Consider the following 14458-nt stretch of genomic DNA (forward strand, 5'->3'; position numbering starts at 1 on the left):
GAAAATAGTTTAAATAAAGAAAAACCTTTGAATAAGTAGCTGTGTCAAAAATAAAAAGCTGTGTCCAAACTTCTGACTGGTACTTTGCATATATATATATATGTATATAGCCTATAATCTTTGAGAATTTACAATCATCAAAATAAAAGCTAGAACATCAGACTCCCATTGATTGTATGTTTGAGCATAAGAACACAGCATTAGCCATGTCAAAATGCGTAGAATTGTGTGAAATTATGCTATAAAACATTTTCAGTCACTGTCATTGCAAAATGTTTAGAACTGCATATAAAAATAAAAATAAATTACATTCTTTGGTCATTGTTTATTTTTTCAGCTCTCAACAGTTATGGTGGATAAAGCAGCAACAAATTGTAACGGTAGGCAGACGTCAACATTCAAGACCCAATCAAAGAGTGTGGCCCAATGATTGTCATGGTAAACATCCAATCGTTTTTCGAGGAAGTTAAGGAATGGCAGACTGACCCTATTCGTTTTAACCAATGAAACGTGGGAACGTTTAGGCTGGAACTGGTCTATACCAATAGTAGAGTTTCGCTGTACAGGTTCTCGGTATCCTCCTTTGCGATATTTCGCTGTGCGCCATTTTATGTTCCCCAGCTCGAGTGGAGAAGGTTGTGGATGTCGTTCAATGTAATATTTGTTTATCTATTTACAAGCGTTGGTAGCCTACTTTAATTTGATACAACAGAGCACCTTTGGAAATGGCTACGGGAGCGAATGCAACCCCTCTAGGGAAGCTGCACCCGAGTATCGGCGCTAAACGAGGTTTTGATGCTGGGCCTGGTGCGGGGTTGATGCCTCCACCCGGGCCTCCTGTGGCCTTTCCTTCGATACCAAATTTTCAGCCACCAATTCCCAACGTGTCTTTCCCGCAAGTTCACCCGGTGTTTACTGCGGTGGCTGCTTTTCCCACCCCACCACAACCACCCCAAGGTGCCGGAATGCAGCCCCAGTCAGGTAAGCTAGGCTAGCTAGCGAGCTAAACAGCGTGGAGAAAGTCCTTCACTGTGTTGTGGGTTGAGCAGCTAAAGTAGCTTGCTAACACCCCATATTAGCTAGCCAACATTATCGATGCTTAATATGCTGAAATGTATCTAACTAGTCATTGCAATGCGAAATACACTTAGTACATTAGTAATATGTGCCAAATGAAGTGAACAGGATTCTAGCCAATGACGTAATTAACGTTAAACACAATATTTGTTATAACTAGTTCAACGTTAACTGGTCATTTAACAATGCACGGTAGTTATTAGGACATCGTCTTTTTAACTAACGTTACTTAGGTGTTTGTTTAGGAAATCGTAAATTGTACATTATCAGTCAACATGTATAAGACTCACGTTGAGAATACCCTCTTTCTCATCTGTCAGACTTTGGTCAGAAAAAAGCCAGGAAAAGGAGCCGCTGGAATAGTGAAACACCCGACCAGAAGACAGTCATTCCTGGTATGCCCACCGTCATCCCGCCTGGACTGACTCGGGATCAGGAGAAGGCCTATATAGGTAACTTGCTAACTTGTCCACTACTATATAACAGAACTGTACTGTACATTAATTTACAAGCTAGTGTTTAGATTTACAGGATTAACTGCCTGGTTCTTTACATGTCCCTGTGAGATCCAGTTGCCTAGTGTTTTTTTCCCCCTCACTTTCTGAGTATTGAAATGTTATGTATAGTTCATGACATGTTTGCTGAATTTCATCAGTTAGAGCATATTTAAACAGTCTGTTTAGAGTCACTCACCCCACGTTGGGAGAGCAATGTCCTGACTAGTGCATAACCACGAAAGGGTTGATTTGTGTTGAAGTTGATTCAAGTACAGTATTTGCCAATACATAGACAAAGCTTTGCAGCTCAAGCTATAGTGTGGAATCGTATTGCTCTACCTAACGAAATTCAGTATTTTTAAACAACTGACTATACTAACTTGTGGATGTGGGGTGTATAAAAGAAGGCCTTTATCCTAAGGAGTTACAGTAATGTGGTTCTCCTATAGCAATTTTTTTTTTTTGTGGCATCAAGGTTTGCATACCACTGGACATCCATTAGCAAAAAAGAAAGGTGTCACTGTCCCTTGGCATGAAGGGATCGACCAATGTTGTCCTTGTGACATGCTAAGATTTTCCTTAATATCATACGTGTGAGTTTAGTTTATGAGCAATGCTACTTAAATGACAAAAAGCAAAATACTAATTTCCTGTGCATCCTTTAGAATAGGCACTAATTTGGATGTTTTAAGACCCAGTTAGTTTAAGAAACGGTCATCTTCACTCTAAATGCCTTCCAACAGTAGTGTAACACCACCAAACCGGCCTTGGTGCAGCTGGTATTTAATCCTAGATGCCTTTGCCTGCCGTTGTGCCCTTGCGCAAGGCACTTAACCCCTCACAACAACTTGTCTATTGGCGCCCCCTGATCCAACCTCTCCAACCTGTATTGTATGTGTGTCATTTGGAGGGGTTTGGATAAAGCGGAAGTCCGATTTCAGTTGAGTCTGTCTACATGTCAGTACAGAATGGGTTATTGATGTTGAGTCATTGTTAATGGTTGATCTTCCTTGGTATGTAAACATTCATTTGTGCCTGCCTTCTGTTCTTTCTTTTTATTTTTCCTTTGTTCATTCACCACAATAACCACACAATAAGTTCAAAAGGATTTGTTGGAAGCGTGTAAGATGAAATAGCAGTGAAATATCAATTCACAGTGGCTATGTTCATCTCATTTGAATCTTGTCAGGAAGGGGTGGGAGTTTTTGGAGGTTGGGGAGGACTGGTTTACATTTGGTCGTAACTCCTATACAGAAATGTGCATGTGATGAGTGGTTTATTTTTGTTCCTTCCTATTTTACATAACCAATAGCTCCTTGGCTGTAGAGCCACTGGTGTGCAGACAGTGACTCTCTATTGGCTCATTGAACTTTATTAATGTTATATTGTGTTAGGATGACTTATGGATTGAGTTTCCCTATTCTACGTTTCCCTATTCTACTAAAGCCACACTTAACTATGATCGTATAACAAAGGTCACATTATTATTATGATAATAATATTACAAATTGAAATTAATCTACATGCCTATAATAGGGTTTGGAATGTGGTTATTTTATGCCGGTAGGCATGGAACCCTGCTCTAATGACCCTCTGAAATGTTGCTGTACATATAAACCCTTCCTTCATTAATGGGATGCCAAATTTTGCATATGTACATAACATCCATGCATATGTAAAACACATCCTGGGGCTTATTTCCTGATGACAGCTCACTTTCCGTTCAATGAATTGGCTCTGTAGAGTTTTGCATGGTCATTTCGGTACATCCATTTCCCCTGGAAATGAGGAAGGGTTTTACTGTTGTAGAATATTTGCTGGAATTCAGAAGTATACTTTATTCCCCTTGTGTTTTAATGTAAATGTTTAATCATTCATTGTAATCGTGGTTTTTTTTGCCTCTAAACAAATGAGACGGTGCTCTAATTTAGAAAGCACTGTTTCCAGATTAATGTTATGGTGGTAACTGCATTTCTCTCCATCCTTCTTGTTTTTCTTTCCTAACCTGAATTCTTCCAGTCCAACTCCAGATTGAAGACCTGACTCGTAAACTGCGTACAGGAGACCTGGGAATCCCTGTTAACCCTGAGGACAGGTCGGGAAAAGTTTTAAACCCACGAACAGTAACATTTTCTCTACCTTGTTCTTTTGACGCCAAATGTTGGTCTTTGGAAAATTATACATAATTTTCAGAAGATGCTTTAGGTCTTGAAGTGTAGTAGATTTAGTATCCATTCACTAGTGGTAGAGGCATATTGTGACATAGTAGCGTAATTTTCTCAGTTTATATTTTCTTCAGTAGTAAGTACACAGGGATGTCCTACTTCTAGGCTCTTATAGTTATAACTTCCAGGGCGTCTGAAGACTAAAGATTTGACTCTGAATACAGTATTACATTTCAGTGTGACATCCAACCATTTTAAATTGTAATTTTGAAAAAGTGACAAATGATAGAAACCTTTGGGCTCTTTAGGTAAGGTGTGAAGTTACCATGGGCACCTTTCCGGTTAACTTGGTGTTCTTCAAGTATTTCCAGCTTATGTTTATACCTATCTAAATTAGCCTCATAAGTTTATATTGTTCTTATATTCCTCAATGATTTTCTTAAATGGCATCATTGTCTCCTGACAGATGGTATTATTACTAATCATAAGTCAAAAAACAATTACCCTTATATTATATAGATATTCAGAATATATCTCACTGCATTAGCTGTAACATCTGTTAATGATGTGCAGTGTCTTATTTTTATTGTGTATGCATCCTGATTTATCCATTCTGTCAACTCAGATGTTGACTTGACTGTGTGTGTGCCATTTTGATTATTGATGGAGACATTTTTCTTCAACACTGCAGGTTTGGGTCAATACTTATGAATCTAAGTTAATCTTATTGTTCATTTAGCAGCCTATGGTTGATGATATTTGTAGATTTTAGTGATGGCCAGAATGCATATTTCAGTCTCCTTGACTAGTCAGGTGTAAGGTATGGGGAGTCTAGCATCTTAAATAGTTATATAATGATATACTGTTTGCAATTTGAACAACTAGGTCAAGTATAGTTTTCAGTAATGGGTTTCTTTAGGATAACCTGCTTCTGCCAGTGCTTGACATGACAAAAAAAAACATCCTGATGTGTTTCTCTGGACTCATCTCGTCAATTCAAGTGGTCCAAACATTGTCAGACTCCACCTGAATCCTGACAAATTAACTTTTAACCGTTGGGTGTTTTTCCATGGTCATTAATGGGTTTTCCATAATGAGGCTTCTGGATCTTCCACCCATGGGGGGGGGTTCCACAGTATTCCAGGTGGAACTCTAGGGCTCTGGAGGAGAACTCCTCCGATCCTGACTATTCCGGAATGACACAGACCGGCTCTGACACTTTAGTGTGCATAAGCATCTATTTATTATTCCAGCAGGAAATGTCATGTTGTTTTTATGAGTGTGAGATTGATATCTCTTTGTTGGCCACAGTCCCTGTTGTCTGTACTTGACATAGTTTCATTATCTTAATCAGACGTTTCCACAGCAACAGCAAAAAGCTCATCCCAGGACGCTAATAACGTCACTCCTCCACTCCCAACAAATAACGGGAGTGTTTCAGGTTGTCCGCAGTGGAAATTTCAAGATGTATAAAAGAAACCTTTCCTATACATTTCCTCCTGAATTGTTCATCGACCAGACCTCATTTGTGGGAGAGTGCACAATGAAAAGGGTTAACGTCTAATCATAATTCATTTTCTCTAACCCCAAATTACCCCTTGTCACCTTAACCTTTTTCAAGCACAGAGCCTCTTTAACGCAGCGAAACAGGTTTTCAGGTGTTCCATCCAAGGGGAAGGTATGGACCTGGCTTTAACACCCTCTCCACCTCGGCATCCATTATGGCAGTCTTACTCCCAAAGCCAGCGGTTCCTTTAGGAATGCAACGCTTTTTTAAAAACGTTTTCATTTTTTATTGCCCACCCCTTTCACATTACATCCTGTATGCAGGATTAATTCTGTCCATTTTGTCTAGATAGATTTAGTTGTTGAAGTGGTGGTTGGCCTTTCGGAATAGTCTTTATTACTTATCGCAAGGTGATATGTCCCCATTTTTCAGATGTAAATAAAATCCCAGAAACCATTTGGCCAGTCAAACGCTATAGCATTGTAGCAACAAATGTCCCTTTGTGAATGCAGGAAGTAAAGCCAAGTAGCTATCGCATAGCCATTCCTATGAGAGATGACTTGTTTTTTCCCAGTGTGACCAACTGCTTACCGTAACCATTGTTTCTCTTGCCTCCCCTTCACTGAGAAGTGGCACGGGGACATGAAATTATCAAGTGTACCTTAAAAAGAGCTTTCTTGGTAACAATGTTATTCAAGGCTTAGACATAGGGAAACTTGTGTATGATTGTCAATGGTCTTAGTTCTCCCTCCAGTTGGAGATATTAATGGTTGCCTGTCTGTACTCTCTCCCCCTCCCCCAGATCCCCGTCTCCAGAGCCCATCTATAACAGCGAGGGCAAGAGGCTGAACACCAGGGAGTACCGCACACGCAAGAAGATCGAGGAGGAGCGTCATTCCCTCATCACCGACATGGTGGCACTCAACCCTGAGTTCAAGCCCCCCGCTGACTACAAGTATGTGCCCTATTCCCCTATCTACTAACATAGTGTTGTTTATTTGGATCCCCATTAGCTGTTACTACAGCAACAGCTGTTTATAGTCTAGTTTCTTCCCATTCCCCCAGAATGTTCTTGTTTATTCCCTGTTTAAATGACACTTCATGGTTGGTCTGAGTTTCATAACTATTGCTATGTCTCTTCTGGTTTTAATGACTTCTGAGAACAGCCATGCTTCAAATGTTATTTAGCAGATGTTATTGTGGGTGTTGCGAAGTGCTTGTCTTCCTGGCTCCAACATTGTGGTAGTATATAACAATACACCCAAATATTTAAGTATTAGGATGAGCGATATTGGAGTGGTTTTAACTAGGATACAGTATATGCATATGAAATGAGAAACTCTTCCCTTTGGCTTGAATGTGTAGAGACTGGGTTGTATCCTTCACTATACTAAACATGAATATCCCACACAGGCCCCCAGCTACCAGAGTCAACGACAAGGTGATGATTCCACAGGACGAGTACCCAGAGATCAACTTTGTTGGCCTGCTGATTGGACCACGGTGAGTTACAGGCCTTTACCATAGGGCTGGGAGTTTGCCAGGGACCTCACAATATGATATTCTTGCAATTTGATGTTCCAAACATATTGTTCAAGAGAGCCATGAGAACGAGTTTTGATCAGTCATAGAAATAGAAGTGCTAACACCAAATTGGCTCTGTATTTTAAAAAGGATATGGGGAGCAAGTTATGAAGATACAGCCAACTAGCGCAACAATAATATTGCGGTATTATGAAAACGACATGATATATCCTCAAATTAATATCCCAATATGTAACTGTATCAATCCCCCCCCAAACCCATAAAAAATGGTTCTATATAATATTCCTGTGTTGTGGGTCTATTGGCACATTGGGTTACTATGTCTGGGGTTTTGCCTGGAAGTTTCAATGGCACAAGTACAGTGAAATGCCTTAGACCCCAACAATGCAGTAATCAATAACAATGTAATACTACAAATAACAAGGTAGAAAATAAACACACAATATAAACACACAAGATATATATATATATATATATATACACACACACAAAGTAAGCCTACTGTACGCAGGGTCTGTACCATATTTACAATGTGCAGGGGGATACTGAATCGATAGAGGTAGATATGTCTAGGGGTAAGGTGACTAGGCATCAGGATATATGGTAAAAAGAGTAGCAGCAGTGTATATGATTGTGTGTGCAAATGGAGTGTGTGTTTGTATGTGTGTTGGAGTATCAGTGCATAGCGTGTAGGGTGCCTGTGTGTGTTTGCATTGAGACGGTGCTAAAATAAGAATAAAATACAAAGGTCAACCCAGCTAGTCTGTGGAGCCATTTAGTTAGACGTTTAGTTAGCCTTTTGGCATGGAGATAGAAGCTGTTCAGGAGCCTGTTGGTGTCAAACTTGATGAACCGGTACCGCCTGCCGTGCGGAAGCAGAGCGAACAGTCTTGGGTGGTAGCTCAGTAGGTGGTGCTGATTCATTACTACATCTCACACACATGCTGAGGATATTACTTGTGTCCTTGCAGTGGCAACACCCTGAAGAATATAGAGAAGGAGTGCTGTGCCAAGATCATGATCCGTGGTAAGGGCTCGGTAAAGGAGGGCAAGGTGGGCCGTAAGGATGGCCAAATGCTGCCGGGGGAGGACGAGCCGCTGCACGCCCTGGTCACCGCCAACACCATGGAGAACGTCAAGAAGGCTGTGGAACAGGTTAGCCCTTCATAACGTCTACTGCAGGCTTTCCCGAACTCGGTCCTCGGGACCCTAAGGGGTGCACGTTTTGGGTTTTGCCCCAGCACTACACAGCAGATTCAAAGAATCACCCAATCATCAATATTTGAATCATTTGTGTAGAGTTAGGACAAAAAACTAAACTTGTACCCCTTGGGGTCCCAAGGTCCAGCATTTGGGAAACACTGGTCTACTGGCTTACCTCTTGTCACTGTCCACTCGTATAATACTATAACTAGCTAGTGCTATGCATTTCTATGTTCATTTGCATACATGTTTACGGGTTGTCCACTATGGTGTGTCCCGTAGATCCGCACCATCCTGAAGCAGGGCATCGAGACCCCTGAGGACCAGAACGACTTGAGGAAGATGCAGCTGAGAGAGCTGGCCAGACTCAACGGAACCCTGAGAGAGGACGACAACAGGTGAGCCTGCCAAGTTCTGATGTCAGCCATTCTATGGATGTTGGATGATCCCGGGTGCCTGGATAACTGCTCACTGCTTCACCCATCTGTTTCCCCCACAGGATCCTACGTCCGTGGCAGAGCACTGAACCCCGCAGCGTCACCAACACCACCCTTTGTACCAAGTGTGGCGGTGCAGGCCACATCTCCTCAGACTGCAAGTTCACCAGGTAACTTACCATCTACGTACTCTGTTACATAAATTATTCCTGCTCAGAAATAAGTATTTTTGCTTGCACACATGGAATTACTTTGAAATTAGATTATTCTTATAAGGTACACAAAATAGTTTTTTGGCTAGCCCAATCTAGTACTAGAGATTATGCAGGAACCTGCCCCTTGAGGCGTTCCAGTCCGACTGGAAGTGTTGAGCCTGTGTTGTGAGGGGCGTCGAATGAAGGGGCTAGGTCCATGCCGAGGACCTGGAACAGTGGGTACTTGGAGTGATCATAGCTCCGACATAAACGCTAAAGAGAATTTCTAAAACAATTTCTAAAAACGTACCACGCATTAAAAGGACCTCTCTCTCCAGCTCCTTTGCTGCGCCCAGGGCCGGTGAGCCCCCCCAGTCTGCCCAGGACAAGGCCCGTATGGACAAGGAATACCTGTCCCTCATGGCGGAGCTGGGCGAGGCCCCTGTACCCTCCTCTGGTGGGGGACACTCCAACAATCAGAACAGCGGCCACAACAGAGGCAGCAACAACCAGCCACCGCCGGTGAGTTGAATGTAGTGACTAACACGACCTGTGCTTCAATTGTCTTCAAAAATCTACACATCAAAATAGGCATTTTGTTCCATGCCAGAGATTCATGGAGACTTCATTGGTTCCTTCGTGGAGTTCAGTTTTATCAACAGACGAGCTTAGACTACATGATAAACCGTGCAAGTCATGGAATCCCAAAAAGTGCCTCTTGTCTGACTATGTTTGTGCTGCAGAGCCGTCCTCCCTGGATGAACTCTGGCCAGTCTGAGAACAGGAACTTCCACAGCATGCACGGAGGCCACGGTGGTCATGGCAACCAACACGGTGGTCATGGCAACCAACACGGTGGTCATGGAGGTCACGGAGGCCACCACAACTTCCCACCCCCCATGTCCAACATGGGAGGACACCCCATGCCCCCCAACAACGGTATGCCACCCCCGTGGATGCAGCCCCCACCGCCCCCCATGGGCCAGGGACACGGACACCATATGGGTAAGAGAGACGATGATAAGAGATATCTTTGTTGTTTTTGCCTCTGTTTTGTTTTCCCTTTTTGTAAACTGTCTTTGTGGTGTCATGTACACATGAAGCCGTCTGTTTGGTCTTCGCAGTCGAATCAGTTATAACGCCGCAATTGTATCCTGTAGCCCTTTACACTCGTACCTGGGTTGAGAAGGGCATATTTGGGCACTGATAAACACCTCAATTGGAACGCAATAGCTATACATGCTATACATGGCGTCAGACCACAGGGTCTCTGCTTCACAGCACTTTATGGGATTTTGGCTGACAGCTGTTCTAAACTTGAGAATGGCGCACAACAAGTTGCCCCCATCCCTCCTGCTAATTGGGCAACATTTGGGTGTTTTTTTGTTGTGTGGGGAAAAGGCTGTAAATTATTGCGACTATGTATTTTGAAAGATGAGACTTTGAAGATTAGAATAAATACCGCTTTGATGTCATACAAGAAAGACAAACACCCGTGAATCCACATGTGCTCTTCACATTTCCAAATCATAAAATTTGTAATATTCAGTGTCAATGTGTTTGATCACTTTGCTTGATGTGTGGTTAAAAGATGACATGTGGTCATACCCTGGGTTGTTCTGAACAGAATGACCCAGTTAGTCTATTGTGAAGAGAACTCACTGTGACACACTCATGGCTCCTGTCAATGATCACCAAATCTGTTTCCCTGAATTGCATTGTGAAAGACTAACACTGTAAGATCCTATTTTAGAACTTAACTAGTGATGTTGGCAATAGAACAGGCTTTCACATGATGTTCACCAGACCCAGATTTATAATCAAATTTTTTTGAATCACGAAAACAACCGTAATTGTGTGAACCCCAATGTGCTTCATGTTGTTCCTCAACGGCACAGCTAGCAGAGCTCAAACCAGCACCTTGACTATTATTATTATTGTTTTTATTACTTTTTAAACATATTGAAGACTTATTTGAGTCATAAATGCATTGAAATGACAGGAACTGTGTACACTTTGGAGAGGTTGGATTTTACAAACATTGTTCAACTGACGACCAAGGTCAGCCTGCAGGCACCCGTCACGCTAGAGGGCGATGAACCAAGTAAAGCCCCCTGGCCAAACCCTCCTAACCTGGATGACACTGGGCCAATTGTGCGGCATCCTATGAAACTGATGGCCACTGCCGGTTGTGGCACAGCCCGGGAATGAACCCGGGTCTGTAATAATGTCTCTCACTATGCTGCAGTACCTTAGATCGCTGCACCACTCAGGAGGCCCCCAATTAGACCTTTTACTCAAACCCTTGTAATTCCTTTGTCATGTAGCAGCTTCCCCACATTTTCCAGGAATTTTCTTACGTTACTGAATGTATCCAGAGTATTTTCAGATTTCTTTATCAACAAATGTGAGGGAAAGTACAGTGAATGTAAAATGCACACAAAAATAAAGTGTGTTTGGTTTCAGTCTTGTCGGATGAGATGTTGTCCGTCTTTGGTCTAATAATTAAAACTGTTCCCTTTTTAGATTGCTACTGTGTATATTCTGTTCATCTCTTCTGTAAGGAACATTTCCATTTAGGCCCATTTCCACGAGTGTAAAGTGTTTATTTCTCTTATTTGTGTTCAGGTCTGTTGCCTCCACCCATGATGCCACCACCACCACCACCCCCAAACAACCAGCCTCCCCCTCCACCCTCGGGTCCCCTGCCTCCATGGCAACAGCAGGCCCCTCCCCCCCTCCCACCAGCAGCATGGCCACTAGTGCACCACTGCCATGGCAACAGAGTAAGAACACTAGCATTGAATCAGTGCAGCGTGTTATTTCTTGTGTCTCCCACTAACTAAAGTTATTTCCTCCCCAGATACGACCACAACGTCCAGTCCTGGCACTGGCAACCTGCCCCCCTGGCAGCAGCCCCAACAGTCCGCTGCCTCGGCTGCCCAGCCCCCTCCCCCCATGGGCAACCCCTCCATGGTCCCCCCTCCGCCCGGAGTCCAGCCCCCTCTCCCCCCCGGCGCCCCCCCTCCCCCTCCTCCCCCACCCCCCGGCTCGGCCGGCATGATGTATGCCCCTCCACCTCCCCCTCCGCCCATGGATCCCTCCAACTTTGTCACCATGATGGGGATGGGGGTGCCAGGCATGCCCCCCTTCGGTATGCCCCCTGCGCCTCCACCGCCACCCCCCCAAAATTAAACACCCACTGAACCTTCTTAAACACAGTCCTGCTTAGCATGCAGAGAAGCTCCTCAAACAAGAGGGAGGTGGTGTGGTTGAATTTGTACATTTGCTTAACTTAATGTTTCTGTTAAAGTTGGTGTGTTTGATCACTCTATACGTTCTGTCGATTTATTTTTTTTTATTTTTTTTGTTTTGTTTTTTGGGGGGGATTTTTTTTCCAGGGTTTACTCCCTCCATGATTGGTTTATGACTCACTTTGCATACCAAATAACCCAACTCAGATATGTATATGCTTTGGTTTGCCGACTGGACTATGAATGTCCTATTCTCATTCCTTAGTTCTACCTAAAAGTATAACTAGTGTGTTTTTCTGAGTTATAACAGGCTTATAAGCTGTTTGATGGATATTTACCTTGAATACATTGGTTATGGGGTGATCTATTAAAGTTGAGCTCAAGCTTAGTCATCATTTTGTCATCATCTACAGGACATTTTACTGTTCAGATTATCCAGCCAATTTTGTAGGCATGGTAGTCCAATGGCTTCGGCCTTCATTCATCGTCATGTTCTATTCACTTGCTATTGGTTTCACTGAGCTGAATATTTTTCTGCTGTTTTTCTAATTGAACTCGATGTGAAGTGTAATTGCTCAAATTTCTTGGACGTCGCATTTCCATCTTGATTATTTTGTCTGAAAAACGGGTCTTTGTAGTAATGTTTATTATTTTTATTTTTTAAAGAAAACAACCTGTGCATTTCAGAGGTTTCTGGTGAGCTTTTTCCCAAGACAATTCATTTAGGTCCATGTGGATGCAGCAGGGAATAGGATTTTGCATCCTACAGCTGATTGGCTTAAGAGATGCTCTGAGCAACTTAAATTCTAAGGAAGTCTGATTGGATGCTTACTTGTTCTGTTAACAACCTTTCCCCTCCATGCTTGTATTGCTTCAGCAAAATCACAGCCCTATTTCAGTTCCCTTTAGTTACTTGAGTTCATGAGGAAAAAAAATTAACTGTTAGATGACATTATACAATTGTAATTTTTACTCTATTTTTGGAAATGGTTTGTCAGCCTTGTGTTGGGTCTAGCCTGAATTAATAGTCCTTGCAATGTTGCTTGATTGTTTATTAAACTCATCTTTAACTAATTCTGCAGTCTGTGTTTTGCTTTTCTCTGCCTTGTAATGTCTTTCCTCAATGACACTTGAATACAGCTTCCACAGACAATTGTTTTGACCTGTAGTCTAGACAGAAGGCTTGCTGGCTCAAGCCTCACTTTAGATAAAAGCCCAGTGGTATAGGCACAGATGGGACAAAGATCCAGATATTTCACTGGATGTTAATGCAAAGCATCTGCTTGGTGTTTCCACTCACTAGCAAATATGCTAGTGAGAGGAAGCCCATTGGCGGGCAGTGGAAGAAGATGGAGCTAGATGCATTTTGGCAGATATTCTACAATATTTTTAATTGAAACATTTGATCTCAATACTGTTTTCTGTTCCCAAAACTAGAATCTTTTGAACAAAAAAAGTTTGAAATTGTGTTTAGGAGTGTGAAGGCGAATTGAGTAACTGCACACGCACTTCAGAGTAGGCATTCCAAAATGAAAATATGCAGATAATACTAGAAAGCTTCAATTAGATCTCGCTTGCTCGTGCTGGGCTCTGCCCCCCTCCTTGTTCTGCCCACTATGGCTAATTTATTCCCATTGGAAACGACAGGTTGTGGTTTGTCTTGGTTTAGTTATAAAAAATCTTTGGTATGGGGCTGTTCTGTGTACTACACAATCTGCACTCCTGCATCCAATAAGTTTTGTTTTACTGTTTTGTCTCCTATGCTCTCACAGACTTTTGGCTGTGGTAAGGCGAAAGCAACCAACTGAAGTCGGGGAGGTGCATCTGCAACAGCCGACAGTTGGACTCTAATCAAATCAAACAAGTTTATTTGTCCCGTGCCCTGAATACAACAGGTGTAGGTAGACCTTACAGTGAAATGCTTACTTAAAGGCTCTAACCAATAGTGCAAAAAAGGTATTAGGTGAACAATAGGTAAGGAAATAAAAACAGTAAAAAGACAGTGGAAAAAAGGCAGCTTAGCCCCAGTGATGTACTAGTGCCTTGCGGTCGGAGGCCAAGCAGTTGCCGTACCAGGCAGTGATGTAACCAGTCAGGATGCTCTTGATGGTGCAGCTGTAGAACCTTTCGGGGATCTCAGAACCCATGCCAAATCTTTTTAGTTTTCCGAGGGGGGAATAGGATTTGTCGTGCCCTCCTCACGACTGTCTTGGTGTGTTTGGACCATTCTAGTTTGTTGGTGATGTGGACACCAAGGAACTTGAAGCTCTCAACCTGCTCCACTACAGCCCCGTCGATGACAATGGGGCGTACTCGGTCCTCCTTTACATGTAGTCCACAATCATCGTCTTGGTTACGTTGAGGGATAGGTTGTTATTCTGGCACCACCCGGCCAGGTCTCTAACGACCTCCCTATAGGCTGTCTCGTCGTTGTTGGTGATCAGGCCTACTACTGTTGTGTAGTCTGCAAACTTAATGATGGTGTTGGAGTCGTGCCTGGCCATGCAGTTGTGGGGGAACAGGGAGTACAGGAGGGGACTGAGCATGCACCCCTGGGGAGCTCCAGTGTTGAGGATCAG

General features: G+C 42.9%; 1 protein-coding gene and 1 non-coding gene across 2 annotated transcripts; both read left to right on the top strand.

The window, feature by feature from the left end:
- The first annotated feature begins 563 nt into the window (after positions 1-563).
- Positions 564-12953, top strand: LOC118391895 (splicing factor 1-like). Its single transcript, XM_035783383.2, is given in 13 exon segments — positions 564-981; positions 1398-1529; positions 3594-3669; positions 6049-6201; positions 6660-6749; positions 7763-7946; positions 8277-8392; positions 8494-8601; positions 8964-9147; positions 9369-9630; positions 11254-11355; positions 11358-11411; positions 11489-12953. Coding segments are annotated over 13 exon segments (2049 nt in total). The 5' UTR covers positions 564-725; the 3' UTR covers positions 11821-12953.
- LOC118392797 (small nucleolar RNA SNORA17) lies at positions 8763-8894 on the top strand. The gene has a single exon (XR_004827440.1). It is a non-coding gene; the product is annotated as a small nucleolar RNA SNORA17 (small nucleolar RNA).
- Positions 12954-14458: the final 1505 nt, after the last annotated feature.

This window comes from Oncorhynchus keta, chromosome 13, assembly GCF_023373465.1.
Source record: "Oncorhynchus keta strain PuntledgeMale-10-30-2019 chromosome 13, Oket_V2, whole genome shotgun sequence".
Taxonomy (NCBI): domain Eukaryota; kingdom Metazoa; phylum Chordata; class Actinopteri; order Salmoniformes; family Salmonidae; genus Oncorhynchus; species Oncorhynchus keta.